The sequence below is a fragment of the Fusarium solani genome, assembly GCF_023522795.1.
Source record: "Fusarium solani strain SB1 chromosome Unknown bctg00000012, whole genome shotgun sequence".
NCBI classification, from domain to species: Eukaryota; Fungi; Ascomycota; class Sordariomycetes; order Hypocreales; family Nectriaceae; genus Fusarium; species Fusarium solani.
This window is the reverse complement of record NW_027072146.1, coordinates 2,394,835-2,415,949: the sequence shown is the minus strand read 5'-3', so window position 1 is coordinate 2,415,949 and position 21,115 is coordinate 2,394,835. Positions and strand designations below refer to the sequence as shown.

Genomic DNA, 21,115 nt, shown 5'->3' with positions numbered 1-21,115 from the left:
CGAGCCTCGTGGCGGTGTGTCGAGGAAAGGGGGAGACTTAAGAGATGGCGTCGTTGATGTGGAGGTACTGGTTCAGGAAATCTGTTAGAACGCTCGAAGAAAAGCAACGGCACATAGACCAAAGCTGGGGTGGTTGTGTTTGAGGCCCCCTTGAATATCAAGGGATGAGTAGAAGAGATGGTACGAACGAATTGGTGTTTGCCGGCATGGAGTCGCTCTTGGTCTGACATTGACCTGTGGTGTCGGATCTAGAGGCCATGTTTGTGACAAGAGACGGCTGTAAGTGAAGGAAAACAGTACGCTTTTTATGGCTTCGTTTGAAGGGCCCCGGGGAAGCTTGCAAGGAAATGGGGAAAAGACGAAGAGCATGCTAGATTGAAGGGAACGACGGCTTGCTATTTATGTTTCTTCTAGGCGAAAGCAGATGGAAAGGAGCGTCCTCGACAAAAAGGCGAACCTAGAGGCAGACGGAGTCAGGCGCAGCCAAGGCCCATTTACCGCCTCATCTCTAACCGGTTTGAATGAGCAAAACGTAAAATGCTGTTTTCTAGCCGAATGGTAGGCGCGCGACTGACCCAACCTGGGATGAAGGCGAATGAGAGTAATGTGGCTAAATCTGCTTTTTGCAGTTTTGAACACTGGTGGGTTGCAAACTGCAGATTTTAATCTGCAAAGTGCATAAATCTGGGCTTAGGCCGACTTTCTGCAAGGAGGAGTCGCAAGCGGTTACAATCCAGCACCATGCCGTAATTTTTGCATCTTGCATTTTGCCGAAGTTTAGACTGTGGTAAGGGTGTGCTGGCCCTGACGCTTACTGGCTGTCGGCGCATGCGTGTCTCATCAGCTCGCCGTTCCACTGAGTTGTTGGCTGCAATCCCTGGTCAGGTCATCACAGTGAGTCTGGAGCTGGCTGTCTTTCGGCCTTTAAGAACAGGGCCATCGCCCTCAGCCAGCCTCCTGACAACAAAAAGCTCGACCTTGCTTTTTTGTGAGCTTGGTGGCGCGATCAAAAGAAGCCATCAGCCACAATACCAAAGAGGACAGTAGTTGATTCCCAATCGAAAAACACCACAACATAGAATCGACCCTGCCCATGATTCCACAAAAACTACAAGTTGATAACCGACTCTCACACCTCAATAATTATTCCCCGCCATTGCGATTATACAATGACAAAGGATTGGGAACCTCTTCGGGAGGAGATCCGAAAGCTTTATATGTCTGAGGACAAGCCGCTTGACGAGGTGATGCGCTTGGTCAGGGGCAGGCACAATTTCATTGCATCGTAAGTCTTGATTACCCTTCTTGAAGTATGACCAGATAGACGCCCTTCTAATACTTGGAATCAGTGAACGATCCTATCGAACCCAGCTCAAAAAATGGGGCTACATGAAGTATAGCACTCAGGCCTTTCCCAAGCCTAACAAGAGAGCACATGCATCCAAACGTTCACGCCAACGCCCTACGGCAGCATTATCAAACCCAGAGGGGATGGGCATCTTTCCAGGCGAAGTGAGTCTAACGGAAGGCTTGCCCGCCTTCTCCACGCTCGATGCTGGCCGTGACAACTTCTTCTTCACAACGCCTGATGTGCCATCAGAAGGTGTCTCGGCACCTCAACCCGACGCTCTTAGTCACGAAACTCAGACGCCTGCGCTGTTCCACCTTGGCCAGAATGATCAAGATGGTGAAGGCAGGACCCAACTTCATCGAGCGGCGTCGGGTGGAGACCTCAACCAAGTGCGGATGCTGCTCAATGCCGGAGTTTCTGTTGAGACTCAGGATCATTTGGGGAACACGCCCCTTCACTGCGGCGTGACTTCTCAGAATGTTGCGATTGTTGAGCTCATTTTGAAATTCGGCGCCGATATCGACGCACAAAACCACCTGGGGCTTGCCCCTCTGCACCTGGCTACTTCTAGACCTAATCTTGTCCGGGCACTTGTTGATCAAGGTGCTAACTCATCGATCCAAGATGAAAAAGGTGACACGCCTCTTCATCTTCTTATCACTATGGATTTTAGGAGAGGATCTGACGACTTCTATCTCGCTGCTGACACATTACTGAAGTCGGGAGCGGATATCAACAGAGGAAACAAAGCCGGTACGACTCCGTTTCTCCAACTTTTGGACCAGCCGTATTCCGCGAGATTATCTGAAACTATCCAAACCTTCTTGCAGGCGGGTGGCTCCGTGCACCGGAATCTACCAGACGGCAGGACGCCTTTGCAGATATTCTTTTCCCGGGCAAGAACAACTACACTGCATTGGGACGCTCGGCACATGAAGGCGCTTGAAAACGACATACTGAAGCATTTCCTTGCCAATGGAGCCTCAAGCATCACGCCACTGCCGTCTGGACGACCACTCATCTCTGCCTACTGCCAGGGATATATCACTAGTTGGAGGAGCGACATAACTATTGGGAAAGAAATCTTCAAGCGTGTTACTCCTAATGAAGTAAAAAAAGAAGGCGATTTATGTCTTCTAGAGCTCGCATCCGGCCTTCATAGTTGGCAAAGGACTGAGGTTGGGGCATTTATGCGAGTTCTTCTTCGCCATGGCGCAGACCCCAATTGCCAACGCTTTAAAGGAAAAAATCCCCTAATTTTCCTATTTCAAAGCTCCAAAGGAACAGCACTGGTCATCGCGAGCGCCCTCTCTTGTTTGCTGGAGTATGGAGCCGACCCTTGGCGCCAGGATTTTGATGGGGCATGCGCGATTTTCGAAGCCGCGAAAACATTTCCGGAAGAGAAGTTCGTGCGGATGATGCTCAAAGCAGACCTTCCGAGACAACAAAGCACACATGGTCCAGATCTCGAAAGCCCTGGTGCCACGGGAAGCGAGGTTTGGGATGAATGGCAGCAGGCAGCGCGAGCAGCAGACTGGAACGAGGCGAAGCAGCTCATCCTTCGTGAACCTAGCTCTCTTGGCAACAAGATCAGCAAAGTGATCAGAGATTCCGCGTTAGTTGTCTTGGCAGAAAAACACGTGCAGCTCGCTAAGGATAAGTTCGAGAGAGACGACAACGCGACGGAGCTTCGGCGCAGATTCGTGGCTGGCATCTTTCGTGATTGTAGACAAAGTGGGGTTATTCCTGACGCGAGCTGTACAAACTATCTAGTTGACCTTTGTTTGTAATGACTGGGATATGTTCTGGGGTTATGAGTTTTGAGACGTCATGATGTTATATGACGCTCGTCTTATTCGTTTGGGTCACAGTTATTCTCCATTCTGAGGACTTGAATGCGATGCCTTGTCTACCACTAGGTGCTTAAACTATTCGCCTGCACCCTGGTCCAAATCGCGCTGAACGAAGCTGACGTTCTTTTACTTCCTATTTTGTGCTTCGTTGTCGTCATCTTATGCAGCTTGGCGGAAGAGCCTATTACAGTCGCCAAAGGGCAATCGCCGCGTCAGACTTCTATTTAGCCAGAATGTCCAAATAAGCACTTGACAAATCAGGCAAATCGACCCCGGATGACCTTACGCAGCCCTGGCGCGTCCTTTGATATCAAAACGTCGATCCCCCGCAGTTTTTTTTTGTATTCTTGGTCCTCTCGTTCTTTAACATCATTGCACACATCACTGGTAAATCATGACGACCGATACAACTCACGAACTGTCCCAAGTGATATCTCAAGGGCGTACAAGCCTGACACAGCCGGCGATACCTACCGAGCAATTCGAGGTCCAAGAGGCGGAGGGTGGGCAGAGCGAAATTATCTACCCCAAAGGATGGAAGCTGTGGTCGACAATGGCCTCGCTCTGCATTGCGTGTTTTCTTAGCGGTCTGGTAAGTTTCTGACCCCGTTTAACTCTTTAATGAAGCTCGTTGTCCTGTAGCCTCGGCCATTTACTTTGCTGACGGGTCTCGCAGGATCTAACCATTGTCGCGGTTACGGTCCCAAGTCTCACCGATCAGTTCCAGACGATATCAGATATCGGATGGTACTCGGCTGCATAGTAAGAATCCCCTCTTCTTGACGGACGAGACTCTAACGCAACCTTTAGTGGCATGACCATGAGCGCTTTTGTCTTTTTGTATGAACCCTTGGCCTCCATGTAGTCAAAAGATCTTCTAACCCGTCTTCAGCATTGGTCAAGTCTATACCCTCTTCTCCGTGAAGCCCATCTTCCTGATCGGCCTCATGGTCTTTGAGATCGGTTCTCTCATCTGCACCCTCGCCCCGAGCTCTGCCGTCTTCATTTTCGGCCGTGCCATCAGCGGACTTGGTCGCGGCGCAATCAACGGCGGCATCTTCAAACTTTTGCGTCACTGCTTTCCCCTTTCGCAGCAGGCTCTCATGCACAGCTTCGTTGGTGCATTTCAGAGCGCGGGTCTGGTTTCTGCTCCTACGATTGGCGGCGCCTTGATTGATGCTTTTTCCTGGAGAGCCTGCTTTGGCATCAACGTCCCACTTGGCGTCGCTTGTATCGTTTTGACAGCCGTCGGAATCCATGATCCTGCCGGCAACCAGAACGAGGGACTGACTTTGAAACAAAAGCTGAAGAAGATCAACCTCATAGGAACTATCCTTATTGTACCCGCCATCACCTGTCTGCTCATGGCCCTCCAATGGGGAGGATCAAAGTACGGCTGGGGCAACTGGCGAATCATCTTGCTCCTCGTCCTTTGCGCAGCCCTTTTTGCAGGATTTGGCTATCTGCAGCATCGCCAGAAAGAAGAGGGAATCCTGCCTCCTAGAATCTGGAAGCAGAGAAGCATCCTTGCAGGAACTTGGTACTCGGCATGCGCTGAAGGTGTTCTCGCTGTGACCGAGTACTACATGTCCATCTACTTCCAGGGTGTACGAGGTTACTCGCCTACCCAGTCAGGACTTTTCGCTCTTCCTATGATCGGTGGGCTGGCGGTGGCTATGGTTATGTCCGGTGTTGGCGCAACCGTGTTTGGATATTATTACCGTAAGACATGCTTCAACCACTCATCGGCCTAATACTGACATCAAATAGCTTTCATGTTGGCGTCGAGCGTTCTAGCACCTATCGCTTCTGGGCTACTTACCACTCTTAACATGGAAGAGCACGTTGCTAAAGGCGTTGCTCTTCTAGGGTTCCTTGGTGCAGCAGTGGGCCTAGGCCTCCAAGGTCCGCAAGTTGCACTTCAAGCCGTGCTACCTATCGATGACGTCTCCCTCGGCGGAGCATTTATCAACTTTGGATCAGGCATGGGCTCAGCTTTGTGGATCTGTGCCTCGGCAACAATGTTCCAGAGTCGCCTGGTTGATGAAATCCATTCTTCTTCGCCTGGCACCAATGCTACGGAGGTCCAGGATGCCGGGCTCACAGGACTACGAGAACGCATCGGTCCTGAGAGATTGGGGAGTGTTCTTGCTGGATATGAGAATGCTGTTGTGCAGACACTGTATATCCCATTGGCACTTGCGATACTCACCATCGCTGGCTCGCTTGCCATGGAGCGAAAGTCTCTTAAGAAGAAGCAATCTTGAGGGCTTATGGATGGCTGCCTGGGACACATGCATTACGCCAAAACGCTGCACACAATTTCTGGGCTTGGTCCTGAAGAGGTATTCAGCTGTTCGATTCGCTGACAAGCTTCTCTGTCGCGCAATACCTTCATGGTTAGGGGGGTAACGTTAGACAACAATTCATTAAGACATCCGAGAATCTAAGGATACTTGATTTCTAGTCAATTAAGCTTTTTGGTATAATGGCTCTCTACCTTCGAGACAAGGAGACAGCAAATCGGGGTTGGAGTTCGTGCCTTGTACGGTCGAACAATTCAAGTTAGCCAAGTCGAGGAACGAGCGCGGGATCGAAAGATAAAGAAAGAGGGCGTTTGCTGTATGCAGTCATGCCTAATCAGAAAGGAACTTTCAAACAGGCTGGCAACCGTGCTTGGGAGCCTTGTCGTTGCTCGCTGCTTAGTCTGCCTCTCGTCGGGCATGATGGCTAACCCAATGCGTAGGTTGGGTATAATAGTACTCTCGAACGACGTTGGTGATAATTACTGCCCGGCTCATCTACCAGCTTCTATAGCTACCCTACACCACCACAGAGTTTATCTATGACGACTAGAATCCATGTGCATTAAACGATGCCAATCATTACACGCGAGATAAGGAGTTGCTCCCAGTGCAGGAGTCAATGAGTGCCTGCTCGTCTGACGATACTTCGGCCGCCGCCGCAGGCTGGACAATAAGGGCCTGATGCACGCAAACATTATCCATTCTAGTGTGGTACAGACTCAGAAACATTACCAAGTGCTTTGTTGCGCGTTAATTATCGGTCAATTTAGTCTTATGGGTAAGGGAAAAACAAGTGTCCAGCTGGTCTTTTAAGGGCGCAAAACCGTTTCCCAAGATCTTTGCGAGGTGATGTAAATACCTTGATAGAAAACATCTACCTTTGTGCTACCATTGACAGATAGCAATACAATAGATGCAGGATCAAATGCTTCGTGTGGACGGTTGGAGAAGCTAAGCACATCACTCCCTTCGTTCATCATTCTTAGACTCCTATGAACTTGAGTTGATTCTCAGTAGATTCAGCATTGGGAGCCCACCCAGAGTGAAACCATATCACTGCGTGGTGTTGGCATGTCTTCCCGATCTTCAGAGCTGCCCACCATAGTGGCAGCACTTACACTGAAATAGTTCTCTTACGACTAAACATAAAACTCAAGGGGCAATATTGCAGAAAGGCTCATCTGGAACGGTAGTGTTATCGCAAACCAGCCCTGCATCGCTTGGGCAGCATTCCGTGCCGCCGCATAAACTACCGCAACATCAGCTCTGCTAACCATATAGAGCAAGAATAACTGTAAATGGGGGCTGAGAGTGTGAGCAGGGAGGACACTTACAAGGACTTTCCAGGACAACTGGTTGCACTCGGGACAAGAACCGTGGCTGGAGCACCCGTGCAGAGGCCAGAGGACTGACCTTCACGGCCGATTGTTGGGCTACAAATAGCTAGATGGTTGAAACCTCTGTTAGCTCCAGAGGCATATTGTCCATAGTTGGCGTATAGTATACTCACTATCTCCAATGATGTCCTGAACAAGGTCACAGCATATTCCGTAGCAGGAACTAGGCAATGGGTCAGTTGATACACGCTTCTGGGAAAGGAAGGGAAGATGAGGTTCACACTGAGCATCCTGGAATCGGAGAAGTGTCACATTGCGGGCCGGTCCTTGATCTCTTTAGCCTTTATTCACGGGGGACAGGAAGGAGGAGATACATACAGTGGGCAGCACCCAAGGTTTCCATTTTTGATTCCGCAGTAATTTCCAAGTTCGCAACAACCACCATCAATGCACTATCGCTTAGCATCCATGTCATGGCATGGCAACCTTGAAGAGACAAACATACCTGGATGCTTGTGGGGCCTGCTGTCATGTTAAGATGGAGAAACTGACTACAGGCGCTACTGTAACTTACAAAGAAAAGTAAAACAATTGTTTGTCTCTAGATTGCAGCCGTCTGAGTCAAAACCACGACGTATCAAGCCCCTCGGATGTGTTCTGGTTGGCACAAGGCTGTCGGTTGTGAGCGAGGGAGGGACAGCATTGTGTCCATGAAAGGCGGCTGGCTCTCGTGAAAAGAAGCCATGCTCGCTGTCTTCGTCCCAAGGAATGTCGCGGTACGCCTTGTCGTTAAATGGTTGGTCGTTTTGCTGACGTGCGCAAATGGCCACCACCGCAAGTACCTGGATGAATAGAAGATGGCTCTGCATCCTTGCTGCTTTGGATATCAAGATGATCAAAAGGTGATAGCTGTAATGGCTGGGGGAGTAGAAACTGGCAAGCTGTTAATAAATGGTGTCTGGGCTCGACCCATGGCATTCTCCGTCGTGGGTTCTGGGGTTCTGGCTAACCCTGCCGATGTTCCGTCAGCTAGTACCGCCACTTGACGGGATAATGATGGGACGCCCTCAACAGCAGGATTGTAGTACAGTGCTTTAAAGTACGTTTCTTACACCGTTGCCTACCATTGGCCGCCAGCCGCCCTCTCCCTCGTGATCGTCAGCCACCCCCGTTGCCGTGATATCCGATCGAAACCGGCCCTCTCCATTGTCGCACACTGCTATTGGCTATTTTACAATCTACCTTTGATTGTGCCAAATTCAAGGCTCCCCACTTGCAACACCAAGAAATATCTCCTCAGACGGGTCTCTAAGAGTACGACTACGACCGATTGGGGCGATAGCCCTGCAGAAGCTCCTGCTCTCCGTCTGCCTGGTTCTCAATGTTCTTATACCCCGACCGAACGCGCCTCATGACACAGATATCCAAAAGAACCGCAAGAATAGCAGCAACTCTGCCAGCCTATTAGAGGCAATGCAACATGGGAGGGCAAGATGGGGCAAGCTTACAGTCCGACAGTCGCAGAAGCGAACATCACCTTGTAGAGCGTGCAGATCAAGTGTCCGCTGCAGCGCGCCAGGATCTTGTGCTTCACGTCGTAGACGGCCATGAAGACAAACCCAGCGATCCAGAGCGTACAGCCAACAGCGTCGATGATGAGGCGTATTTTCGGAGACAAGCGACAGAAGCGGGAGAGAATAGTTACAGCGGCTAGTTGCAGGAGGGTGAAATAAGAGGCTGCAGAGAGCTATATAGGCGGAATGATCAGTCATTGAGCAGATTACCGGTTGCGTTGAACTGATTGTTTCTCACCAGGTGAAGGAAGAGATGCCGGTTGTGCAAGTGAAATACAAGATAGGAGACGATGGAGATCACGATGAGGAAGGAGGCCGTCTGGAGGACACGGACGATGAGAAGAGGTAGGAGAGGATATGGCGAGTCATGCGGGCGGTGTTTACCGTGCATCGCAAGTGACTGCATTGGAGTCTAAAAGATCCCAGTGCGGAGGTGGCTATGGTTGAGGACTGGGCTTGTCTCAGGGGGAAGCGATTGATTGTTCACGAAAAGGAGAATGGAAGGAAGAGTATGTTGACAATCTTGAAGTAAATAAGTAAATACCATGCTCGCCGATGTACTTATGTGATAGAGAGAGGTGGCTGAATTCTGGTGAGGCCCGTGAGGGTAGGTGGCAGACCTAAGCCTAAAGTAATTCTCCTTCCACGGTGCTAAAGCGGTCAGGTCGAGGGGGCCAGTCCGATTTGGGGATGGATAAGATGTGGTGGAACGAGGAGGGCCGCACGCGAGGGTGCATCTGATTATCCTACGGCTGTGTTATTTCCGTTGGGTTGCTCAGAAGCCCACCCCCACCGCTTCTTCGAGCCCTTGACCAAGCATCTGATTATCCATTGCCCCAATCGCAGTCGGGTCGTTTCAAGAACTAGAGGAGCGCCATCTGCGCCACGATTTTACTCAGGTGATCTGTCTTGCACGTAACCGTCTCTATCTCGATGCGGAACACGTCTAGGCTTGATGGCATAGCTGCCGCAACTCCTTTGATCTAGTTGGCCTTGGCCTGGCCCTGTTGCCACGCAATTGCGCATAGCAGCGGGCGAAGCCGATTTGGTCCACCACATATGTTATACTCGGGCGGTGCGTGTGGGTTTGTTATCAAGCGGATTTGCTCGCGGAGGAGGAACAGAGGAAGATACGTCACGTTCAACATGTCGTGGCTAGTAGGGCCGCCTGGAAATTGCCAACCATGTTAACGTCCTAAGCCCAAAGACTCTCCAGGACAATGCGGCTTCCTGGAAAGGTATTATTACCTACCCAGGTCAGATTGGATATTTAGTATGCCAAAATATTAATGTCATGTATCAGAACTTGCTCACCCCTACTAGTCTTTTTGCTGTCTCTTCTACGCCCTCGTAGACGAAGAGGATGATGAAGCTAAGAATAACACCGACGACTATTTTTTGGCCCCCAGGCCTTATCTCCCCAAGCCCGCATGCACCAGAATTCATCCACTCTGCTAGGGAAAAATGTTGAATGGCAAGAATATGGGAAGTGGGTTGGTATTGTTATCTTGCATGTTGAAAAATTTAGCTGGATGATCTGACCTCGAACTAGGCAACTGATGAGAATTGATAAGACATATCCCGAATGTGTCTTGAGCAAATTCCTACTATCCTGCAACGCGAAGAAGAGAGAAGATGCTAAAGCCCGACACCAGTAGTCATCAGTACATTCAGCTCCATCCCCAGTTGCCGTAGCCCAAAGTGGCCGAAGATGGGATTAAACGTGGAGATACCGGGGGATAACAAACTGGAGAAATAAAATATGAAGCACAAGCAGCTACAAAGGGCCAGTTCCAAGAAAACCCGTTGCCCGAAGGGAAGAAGGAGAACGAGGAGTCTGGGGTGAGTGAGCGGCCGAGCCAAAATCAGACACCAAGCCACTCACACGAACTAATAAGTACCTCTTCTTCATACGACCTGGCACTGCGACCCTACTAGCACAAATGCGACGGCTTTGTTGTGATGGGCTGACACTGATACTGGAGGGCATAGTGGAGGAAACTGGGGATAGTGGCGGTCTTGCTGCTAAGGCCCGGGATATATCTAGAACTATTGCAAGATGCGACATCGGGACCCTTACCGACACTTTATCCCGTAAACTTCTAGATAATTGGGTACTCCTTATTCTTCCTCTAGCTCTGATCAGCAGACTGTTCTTCTGAGTAGAAAAGAGGGAAATATGCTATAAAAAACCATCTACTAATATTCACTACTAGTTTAATCCTTTTACTATAATATAGAGACACTCTCAGCAATAACCCACGTAAGGTCCTTCTCTCGTAACCATCTTTGCATTCTCTTCTCACTAGTAAACAGTAATCTCGCAATAACATCACGCGGAAGAGACCGGATAGACACATCCCTAACAAGAACTACAGGCAGTATTCCTGCCGTTACATCCCTTCGAGCCTTAACCCAGAAAAGAGTATTATCCACCTTTTGAAAGAAGTAGGCCTGCTCAGGTTGCAAGGCCCATGAACCACAGCTGGCTGGACAGTGGACGGACGTCTCGAGCAGATGAACTCGGCCTTGCCAAGGCGGATTTGGGCCCCGACATTTGAAGTTTCCCACTTCGAGGCAGGTGTTAGATATGTATGCAAAGGTTGCACAGTCGGCAGAGTCTGCTAACATCGGCATCCACCTGTTATGCTCGCTTACCGAGATCCGGAAGCATCGATTGACAAAGCCACTCTGCGGCCATGCAACTGAGAAATGCTTACCATCTGGACTCAAACCAGTGTCTTTGAGGGTGCCGAGAATATGTCGGATAAGGACACGCACAAACTTTTTGAGATCCCCGGGCAGATTTTCAAGCCAAACGGAGAGAGGCACTTGATGCGGGACGAGCCCCTGAAGCCTTTGGACGATTTGGTATTCCGGTCCAACTAATGTCGCCCACAAAGTCCTGGCGGCCTGGTTGGGATGGCACCCAGCGAACGCAGGAAGTAAATCGGCCACCAACTCCCTCAACAACACGCGTTGGGCTACGCCGGTACAGAAGCTAACCCTGATGCCCCAGTAAAACTCCAAGAACGACGAGGACATGTACGCTCCGGTTTCGAAGGCCTTATCCTTGATTGTTCTGCCCCGGCGTTTCGCCCATACCACATTGCTGGTAACCGCTAGATGGTCCCAACCAACCTGGAACCCACCCTGAAGTTCAGAGAGTTCTGAGTAGGAATTGTAGACTCCGAGTTCATCGAAGCCTCGTGATGAGTCTTGCCAACATTTCTTCTCGTCGTTGGTACAGAGTGGGTTGTTGCTAACCAGACTCCCGATGACGATTTCCTCGTGGAGCTTCAGAGGTGATGGTGTGAGAAAATTAACAGAGTTATCCCAGTGATGTTTTCCGGATGAGTCGTTTTGGGACGGTGGGCAGATGTATCCACTGCCTATCTTGATAGCTAGGGGGGTATCTCTGTCTGTTGGTCCAGACACGAGCTCGCCTGGGCCCCAAGTGTCCATGATGTCTTCGGGAAGGGCGCGAACGTCGTATTTGCAGGCCCTTGTTGTCTCGATACCGTCTTCGAGCCTTGGGCCTCTAAAAGCCAGAACTGGACCCTGACACATGCCGGAAAGACAAGTCAGTTCCACGAGTTTGGCCTCGACGTAGAGATCCGATGTGGCTTCGGCATGCGTACCAAGAAGTACGATCCGTTGAAGTGGTGTGTCTAGAAAAAAAGGGTGCAACATGCCGATATGGGCTTGGGCATAGGAAAGAAACCCTAGGCATAAGAACTGAAGAGCTAGAGAGGCTAGGTTCAAGGTATCTCCCGTGGCTACGGGGTCGTCCGAATTGCTTTGACCGAGAGCATGGCTCAGGGCGACTTGGGACACCGTCCGCAATTCTTCCATCTCCAGTTCCCGTAAGAGGCCTGTAAATCTCCCCACCAAGGAAAAGCCCACTCGTGAAAGTTGCAGTTCAGGACAAGCGGCCTCGTGCGGGGTGGTAGGGATCCTCAAAACCGTGAATGAATCACAACAGAAGCCAGCGTTCTGGACTGTGCGGATAGCAGTGCTGAGGTTTTCGGCTACTCGGATCAGTCGAGATATTGTGTGATGGGCCGAGGCAACTGAGGACGACGGTGCTCGATGACTGATCAACACAACTGAATTCTGCTCCCGAAACTCGGCCGTTCCATTCCAGCGGTTTTCGTCTCGCGTAGATGGACTAATACCACCCAACCCGCAGGTTTCCTCGATTAGTCGTATTACTTCCCGATCTGACTTTAACGCTGGCGAGGGACCCCAGACGCCGCTGAGGGAGGATGCAGGCGAAGAACGAAGTATCTGGTGAGCGCAACCTCTGATGTGATTGTCGGGTCTGACGTCAAGAACGACAGGGGGTTGCGGTTCAAAATAGATCCAGGGTGAGTCGTTGGCTCTTTCAAAGAGAATCTGTGCGATCTCAGTACTATCGTACCCAATGTGTTTCAACTCGGCAATCCAGCCATGGTTCCCACTAGAGGCTATCTCGGGTCGATGTTCCAGGAAGCGGGAAAGCACATCAACATTATCATGTGCTAATGCCTCCGCCAAGCTGGTTGGGAGGCTGCAGCTTGCCGCATCATCTTGGCCTGCGATGCCGCCCGGGGTTGCCTCGTCCGTTGTGGAGGGCTCCTCGTCTGCCCAGCAAGTCGGGGAGATTTGGGTCATGCTAGCGTGAGCTTCAGAGGATATTGGATGGGCTGCTGTCAAGCTTGGTGTTGGTGAAGACACACCAACAGGAAGTGATGCAACCTGCTCGAAATGTTTTGTATCGCCAAGAGATTGTAGCCTATGATCGTGCTCCTCTCTCATCCGATAGATCTGGCCCATTATATCATGCATCTCGCCGCATGTCCGCTCAATGGTGGCACTTCGGTTACCTTCGCGATGCCAGCGCTGGACGTCTCGGTACATCTTATCATACCGACGCTGCTTCTTCTCTGTGTCGTGGCAGAGCTTACATACGTCAAATTCCGTCTTAGTGTCATAAACGAGCTTAAGACCACAGGTCTCGCCTGGTCGGTACTCATTATTGCACTGCTGCCGGAAATGGCCCCAACGCCAGTAACCGCATGCCCACCGAGTCTGTTCAAAATAACACATTCTGACTCGGCAACCTTGAAATGGTGAGGGTGAAAGAGGAAGAGATATATCATGGGTTAATGAACCAATCGAGTGATAACGAAGGGAGTAGATGGGTGAGGGAGAAAGAACAACGATAAGCGGGGATGGAGAGGATGCCCAAGTTTTGCTGGGCGGCAACGATAATCACGAGACCTGAGACGGGCGGCGGAATGTGCATCAAACAAGCCAATCATGATCATAACATGTACCGATGAGTTGCCGAACTGCATAACTTGTCACATATCGCGTCAGCTGAACTGGGCTTGACAGGGAGCAAACTGGTGGGCTGTAAAAGGCTTACGAAGCTTGTCGCCTCGACCTTGAGGCAGTAGAGGCCGCCAGATGGCCAGTCAATTTTCTCCTAGGAGGAAGAGTGGTTTCACCTTCTTATGGAGCTCATGGATTATTGGTCAACTTCATTGTCAGTGGCTTGCTTACCGGCTGCACCCAAGGCAGCTGATCACAATGCCCCAGCCCCTTACGCCCGATTTCTGTGGCTGGAACACGTTGGAACCACTGTTTACCTGCCGGTACTCCTATTAGCCGGTGTATTTAATCTGCGCCGGGGCTTTATCGCTCCTTCCAAGAGCTTTATCACAACCTATCATTTTCTTTTAAGCTTCTAGTTCTCTTTAAAGAGGCCCTCAAAATTTAAGACTAAATTCTACTTATACATCAGGTTCTATGGATGTTCGCATGCTTCACCAAAGCCTATCAGGAGTCACCAGCAGTCTCGTTCTTGTGCTTCAGTCTGTCGGTTCTGATTCATCCTACTCGGGAGCTCTTGATGTGGTGTTTGGGTGTTGCGACATGTGGAGCGACTGGCTGTTTCCCCTGATCCCATTTCGCGACTTGGTTGCAAAGCTCCACTGCTAATATGCTTTGTCTTTTTGAAGGGTTGTGGTCTCTTATTATCTTCATCTAATGGCCGTTTCTTCCTGCTTATTTGCCCCAGCGAGCTATTGGATGCAGATGTAAAAGCGCTAGGTGAGACACCCGATGCTGCTGGGCATCCCTTCAGGGGCCGATGATCATCGTAGTCGTTAAGTGTTCGCTCCTTCTAGTTCGCTGGAATCATCATTACTTCTCACCATTTCTTGACTTTTCCAGACTCTGTAACCCTGTCTGATGCTCCTGATGATCACGACTCATCTGTCGCTGCTTGATGAAAAGATTTGCCACCAGTCCAAGCCCTGCAAAGACTGCAAACATGATGTATATAGTCCTTAAGGCCGTAAGAAAAGCTCCTCTGGCAACTCTTCCTTTCTCGCCCTGTAGCTCAGCTACCGTGAACACGTTTGACGAGGCGCTGGACCCTGACAGCATCTTTGCCAGTTTTGGACCCAATGCCTTTCTCAGCTTGTCCTGCTGTGCCTGCATTTTGTTGTTAAATACCACTCCACCAATGACGATAGATATTGCGCTGGCCAACTGTCGGATGAATCCATAGGTCGAGGTGGCAGATCCAATATCGTGTGGCTCAACATTGTTTTGGAGGGCGATGAGTGGTGACTGATAGTTAGGGCCCACACCGATACCTGCAACGAGTTGATAGAGAATGATTTTGGTAAAGTCCTTATTGAGGGGGAGATCGACGAAAAGTCCGAAACCGACGGTAGCGATCGCCATGCCGGCGCTGACAACGTAGAAATAGTTCCCGGTGAGGCGGATGATGAAGCCCGAGGCTGCCGACATGATGCACGTTGCCAGGAGGTAGGGGAGGATATAGACGCCTGACATGAGAGAAGAAGCAGTTATAACACCTTGGAAGTAGAGGGGTAGCCAGTATGACGCTGATAGTGCTATAAGGGCATGGCAGAAGCATGTGGCAAACGCTCCAATGTTGGATCGACTAGCGAATAGCCGTAGAGGAACAATTGGGTATTTAGCATGCTTAGCCTCGACGACAACAAAGAGACATGCCATCAAGGTGCCAAAGATGATGAGGCAAATGGTTGTTGGTGAGTTCCAAGGAAATATGACGCCTCCAAGCTCCAAGCCAAGTAACAGAAGGATAGTACCGCCAATGACAGTCAAACTCCCAAGCCAGTCAAGAGCCTTGAGTCCGTCGACCATTGGTGTGCGAGGGTTGTGAAGTTTGAGGACAAAGTAAAGAACAACTATACCGACGCCAGATATCGGCAGGTTGATGTAGAAACACCATCTCCAAGAGGCTCGGTACGCAAAGACGCCACCGATGACAGGTCCCAGGGCACTCGATACCCCCCAAACGGCGCCAACGAGACCATAATAGAAGCCTCTCTCACGGACTGAGAAGAGATCTCCGATGCAGATATTGACCAGTGTGTTGACCCCACCGCCTCCAATGCCTTGAACGGCACGACCAACAATGAGCATGGTCATGTTGACAGCAGCGCCGCACAACAAGGACCCAACCCAGAATATGATAAGCGTAGCCAAGAGAATTGACTTGCGGCCCCATATATCGGATAACGTTCCCCATGTCGGGGCGCAAGCAGCATTGGCCAGGACATAGGATGCGCCAATCCAGACGTACCCGGAACTGGATTGCAAGTCCTCTGAGATGGTCGGTATGGCTGTGGCGACAATGGTGACGTCGAGAGCAGCGAGAAATAGGGCGGCTAGAAGTGAGGTAGTAATAATTGTGTTTTCGAGCTTGCTTCGTTGCGTTTGAGGCGGCTCAGGTAGAGGAGAGTCGGGGCTTGTTTGTTCCACATCATCGAGACTTGAATGTCTTGATTGAGTATTGGCCTGAATCTCATCTTCTTCTGTAATGACTGCCATTCTGAATAATTGTTATTATTAGACAAGACAAGGATGTAGTTTAATTTGACCAGAAAGCCTCCTGTTGTGGCTACAAAAGAGTCAGCGAAGATGACGAACGGGGGCAAACACGCAAGTGGGATTTCCGAAGAATGGCGCCATCTCGGTCCGTCGAGAGCCGCTCTCGGAGAGAAGCACCAGATCCGTCCCCGAGACCCCGATCAGAAGATGTAAAAAACGATCATCTGACATGTTCTCGTATTGGCCAAGACTGCGGGGACGGCAGCGGGTAAAGTCATCCTTGGCTAGCGTTGCAATGCTTGCGTTCCGAGGTGGATTGGAGAACTGAGGTGCTTGTGGCTATTGCCACCAGATCGTGACGTGTACTGGTTTGACTTAAGCATAGAGATGAGGTGATGGTATAGTTGAATACCGCCCAACAATTATTAGAACTAGAAGAATGCATCTGAATCAGCTGTCAAGGCCTCACAGACCTCAATTGGATGATATAGCAATTATGCATCCTCTGCACAGTGATGGCACTAGCTCCGGCCGATTGTAAAGCCACAGTAACGATGCCTTTAAACAGAATGTTTGCTGATCATTGATGTTATGTCCTATTCTGAGACGACGTTCTTGCGTCCTCCCCGAAGAAACTCTTTCAGATTCTCGACAATGATTTCCTGCATGTTAACCGTCGTCTGATCCGCACACCAAGCCAGATGAGGAGTGAGGGTCAAGTTTAGCTCTTTTGCCTCCTCGCTGAGTAGAACACTGTCTTGACCACTTCCAGCAGGCTCATGCTCAAACACATCAGTCGCTGCTCCATGGATGAGTCTCTGTCGGAGAGCTTGTACCAGTGCTGTTTCGTCCACCAAGCCTCCACGGCCAACATTAATCAGCACTGCATCGCGCCTCATAGTCTGTAACTCCTCAGATCCAATCGTGTTTCGGGTTTGCGGTGTGAGAGGAAGTGTGATAAATAGGACGGTAGCTCGACGCAAAACTTCATTGAAGGCGATACGTTGCCTCCCGCCCGGGTTGGAGCCAAGACCACTTTCAGCTTCTTTCCTTGCGGCGACGAGAACCTTCATGCCCAAAGCTTCACAAAGGCGGGCTATCCGCTGCCCTAACGCCCCGAAACCAAGAATACCGACAGTCTCATTACCGCAAGTATGGGGCGGCTGACCTTGAGTGTCTTTCAATATGTTGGACATGCTGCCAGATAATGCCCAGGCGTTAGGGGAATGATTGATCAACGAGTTGTGGAGACGGACGAAAGAGCGTCTGACTGAAAAGTACTGTTGCTGTTAGAAACCATCTGTCTATTATCGAGGGCAAAACTCACAAGTCCGAGGGCGTGCTCAGATACAGCTTCAGTCGCCGCGTGTGGTGAGAACATGACAGTGATATTTCGTTTCTTGCACTCTTCCAGATCAATATGGTTGGTTCCAGTTGTCTCGGATATCACGCATTTCCTTCTCCTCAATCAGACCCTTGTCCTTCGGAAGGGGACGGGACTTACAGGTACGGCGCCTCACCCAGCGTCTCTGCGTTGATAGGAACCGTTGTGAGCGTTACAATACTCGCATCGCGAATCCTCGCAGCGATGAGGGCTTTGGCAGCTGGCGGAGTGTACTCGTATGTGATGAGCTCATGTGTGAGCGGTGAAAGGTCAATTGCCGGTGCGGGGACGTGGATGGTTTCCAGCTTGACAATGACATGGTGAGTGTCATCAGGTAGTCTTGCGGGACTCTGTACTTCTTCTGCGGCTTGACTGGCCATTTTTTTGAGCTTAAAAGGGAACAAAACCTGTGAGTGGGAGGGTGAAGATGAGGGGTTTGGAGAGGCCACCAAACGATAAGGTCGACCTTGACGGAGAGATAAGCTTTGTGGATTCCACCAAAGTGGAAACGCTACTACGCACTTGTCGGCTCTAGCAGCTTTTTGTTACGCAAGGGAGGCATCGGAGAAAGATAGCCCGCAGTGACTAGAGAATTCCTGTATCTCACAGGACGCAGGTGGGGAAGAAATGTTCAATCTGGTCAATGGCTAGTGACTTGACGATTGGCTCCTCAATAGAATCAAAATTAGCATGGAAGCTGGTTCATGTATGGACTGCAGGCTGTTTCTTACACTTGACAATGTTATAAGATAGATGGAAGGCGGCCTAAAACGAGTTGTTGGATCTGGAGAGCTGTATTGATTCTGATAGCAGGTGAAGTGTTGTGCAAAGTCTCAGAAGCTACAAATCAAGAGTTCATCTCGCAACTCCAGTATCTCAACCAACTCACCCATGCTTCGTAAATGAGCTGATCTTTGACCCCGGAATTTCTAGGCAGCCATAGGCATCTCAGACCATATTCGTAGCGATGAGTGGGGTTTAATCTCTTCATTCTCGCGGGCTGATCCCTTCTGTAAAGTGACTTCATAGTTCAAGTTATAAAAAAGCCCGCATTGGAACCCTCTACTGGTTTTCATTGGCCGGATCTAGATATCACTAAGATAGGGGAGGAAGGTGAAACGGAAAACATTCGAAACTGGTATGGCTGGTGGGGGAATGATCTTTTTGACAAGATATGAGGATTTGAGCTGTAGGACCTAGATCCGAGGGGGTGGAATCCTGCAAGAGAGAATCCGAATGGCTTGACCAGAACCCCCGTGCTTGCAATAGTAAAGGCACTCCTTGTGCTGAGAAAGTTACCATTCACTCCTTAGTCTCAGCTCATCAACAAGGAATGCCTGGCGACGGTCTTCCCGCTGCTCATTTCGCCAAGAAGTACCAGGTGCTCAGAATTGGAGGCGCGATGCCAGTTGATGAGGCTGGAATCTTGGAGATCTTGTAGCAAGAATCCACAGGCTTTATCATCCCGAAGAGCTCGAAGGAACGCGTGGCGACTATGCTACTTCTTGGTACTGCTGCCCAGTCATGTACAGGCTATTTCTTCAAGCAGCGAACTGGCTAGCACAACCTTGATGGTAGAAGAAGAGCGAGTGTAGACTTACAGGGACACTCGTTTGGTGATGCTCCGTCCGGGTGGACTAAGGAGCTTCAAACACGGCGTTTCGGTCGCACACGCAGTCGATGCCTGACGCCCTCATCTCGTGTTGGTGAAGACATGACTAGTACTCCGTACTGCTGAGCCTTTTCCTTGGAGCTTTGACAGTTACCAGCCAGGCCACGTTTTGCCTTGACCCACTCTGTCCGATCAAGTATCGACAAGAAAAGTGGGTAGATAAGAAGGTGGCTATTTCAATAGCCAGGTACTCCGTAGGTAGGCAGAAAAAACGGATGGACCCTTTGAGGGCTTCAGTGTGATGGCCTCAAGGTTCTAGCCCGGTCAAGATCCCCAGCGCACGAGTGACCAGGCCCCCTGACGAGCTAAGAGAGAGTGGATCGGAATGGGGCTTATCACGTGAAGACGCGCGTGCCTACTGGCTCGGTAACCCTGCTAAGCAGAGTGGGTCTCCACCAGTCCCACTTGGCGCTCCTGTCAAGCGTCAGGCACGATCTTGCCTCGATCTAATTCTCCACTGCATCTAAAACACGGTCAACAATCCCATCATTCATTATCGCTGTCTACCTAAGGTGGATTATCATTTCTTGAGCTGCACTTGAAGGCTCGCTGTGATATTTGAGGGAATACCCAAACCTCGATTTTCAGCATTTTGTACTCAGCCGTCACGCCGAACCTTAGCCGCAACCACGCAAACTATCACCCCGCCATCTCCACAACAAAGCAGACTCCTCAGCCGGCCGTTTCATCGTCTGCGTCCTCACGATTGACGAGAAACATCAAAATTCAGCACTCCCCCATCCAGAATCGGCCCAGCCGGCGCGCCCTCCTTACCTCGTCGTCCACTGCTGGCAGTATCCCCTCCAAGGCTAGAAGTAGAGTCCCACACAATCCTTGTCTGTTCATTGCTACCCTCAATCGCATGTCTTGCATCACTGACGTCCACGGATCAGTAGTCTCAACCAGCTTTCATTCCAGCACATAAACACGAGACCCCAGCCACAAGAAGAAAAAATCTCAGCGTTGGCAATCCAGAATCAATATGGGCTGTGAAGACAAAGACAAAGACCGTTACCCCACCAGGCTTGAGATTCGGCGATGCATCCAAGCCAACAGGCTCCGCGGTCGGCTTTTTGGATCTGCCTGGAGCGATTCGCCAGCGCATTTACAACCACGAGCTCACCGTGGAACACCCCGTCTACCTTTTCCAAGATTTCGGACCTCGTGTTGAAGCTTTTGCCCCCGACAAACCCAAGTGGTGGATTGCCTTGCTCTACACCAACCGACCAATCTCCAGCGAAGCCAAGGCAGTCCTGTACGGCAACAACAATTTCCATCTGATGGACAAGCCTCAGAAGCATGGAACCCTTTTGCAGTCTTTCTTGGATTGCATTGGAGCTTCCAATGCGAATTCCCTATCCCGCCTCTGCATCAGCCTCCCCGTCACGGAGAAGGCAGAGGATCCTCACACAGTCACCATCCGACAAGACAGCCTCAACAGCCTGGCTCCTGTTATGACCAGTGCACTGGCCTCAAAACGCTTGAAATGCAACTTTGCAGAGAAAATTCCGGGCTTCTGGCCGAGGCGCGTGGGGGAGACGCCCAGCTTGTTCGGGAGGCGCTGCTGCGAATTGATGCACAGCTGAAGGCCATCTCCTCGGCCAAGAAGGTTGTCGTCAGCCTCTACATCAAGAATTTACCCTCTCTGATCATTGATGCGATGCGAGGACTTGCATGGGCGGTTCTAGACGGCTAATGTAGCTGCTGGACAGGCGGTCCAAGCATGGCCGTATATCGATCCGGGCAAGCGCCGTTGTAGT

The 21,115-nt window shown here is 50.5% G+C and overlaps 5 protein-coding genes across 5 annotated transcripts; 2 read left to right on the top strand and 3 right to left on the bottom strand.

Annotated features, from left to right (window-relative positions):
* Nucleotides 1-1,169: 1,169 nt before the first annotated feature.
* On the top strand, nucleotides 1,170-5,471 carry MRS44_016828 (uncharacterized protein; the record flags this gene model as incomplete). The annotated part of the gene is made up of 7 exons (XM_046270113.2): nucleotides 1,170-1,285; nucleotides 1,350-3,070; nucleotides 3,633-3,796; nucleotides 3,881-3,966; nucleotides 4,015-4,044; nucleotides 4,097-4,926; nucleotides 4,975-5,471. 7 exons carry the CDS (start codon nucleotides 1,170-1,172, stop codon nucleotides 5,469-5,471), a joined length of 3,444 nt encoding a protein of 1,147 aa, XP_046130568.2.
* A 5,179-nt stretch (nucleotides 5,472-10,650) lies between these two features.
* On the bottom strand, nucleotides 10,651-13,512 carry MRS44_016827 (uncharacterized protein; the record flags this gene model as incomplete). Its single annotated transcript, XM_046276633.2, has 1 exon — nucleotides 10,651-13,512. The coding sequence occupies one exon, from the start codon at nucleotides 13,510-13,512 to the stop codon at nucleotides 10,651-10,653; it is 2,862 nt and encodes a 953-aa protein (XP_046130571.2).
* Nucleotides 13,513-14,613: 1,101 nt separating this feature from the next.
* MRS44_016826 (uncharacterized protein) lies at nucleotides 14,614-16,299 on the bottom strand (the record flags this gene model as incomplete). The annotated part of the gene is made up of 1 exon (XM_046276634.2): nucleotides 14,614-16,299. One exon carries the CDS (start codon nucleotides 16,297-16,299, stop codon nucleotides 14,614-14,616), a length of 1,686 nt encoding a protein of 561 aa, XP_046130572.2.
* A 596-nt stretch (nucleotides 16,300-16,895) lies between these two features.
* MRS44_016825 (uncharacterized protein) lies at nucleotides 16,896-18,063 on the bottom strand (the record flags this gene model as incomplete). The annotated part of the gene is made up of 3 exons (XM_046272808.2): nucleotides 16,896-17,579; nucleotides 17,627-17,756; nucleotides 17,804-18,063. 3 exons carry the CDS (start codon nucleotides 18,061-18,063, stop codon nucleotides 16,896-16,898), a joined length of 1,074 nt encoding a protein of 357 aa, XP_046130573.2.
* A 2,274-nt stretch (nucleotides 18,064-20,337) lies between these two features.
* On the top strand, nucleotides 20,338-21,051 carry MRS44_016824 (uncharacterized protein; the record flags this gene model as incomplete). The annotated part of the gene is made up of 3 exons (XM_065618198.1): nucleotides 20,338-20,344; nucleotides 20,412-20,884; nucleotides 20,938-21,051. The coding sequence occupies 3 exons, from the start codon at nucleotides 20,338-20,340 to the stop codon at nucleotides 21,049-21,051; spliced, it is 594 nt and encodes a 197-aa protein (XP_065474270.1).
* Nucleotides 21,052-21,115: the final 64 nt, after the last annotated feature.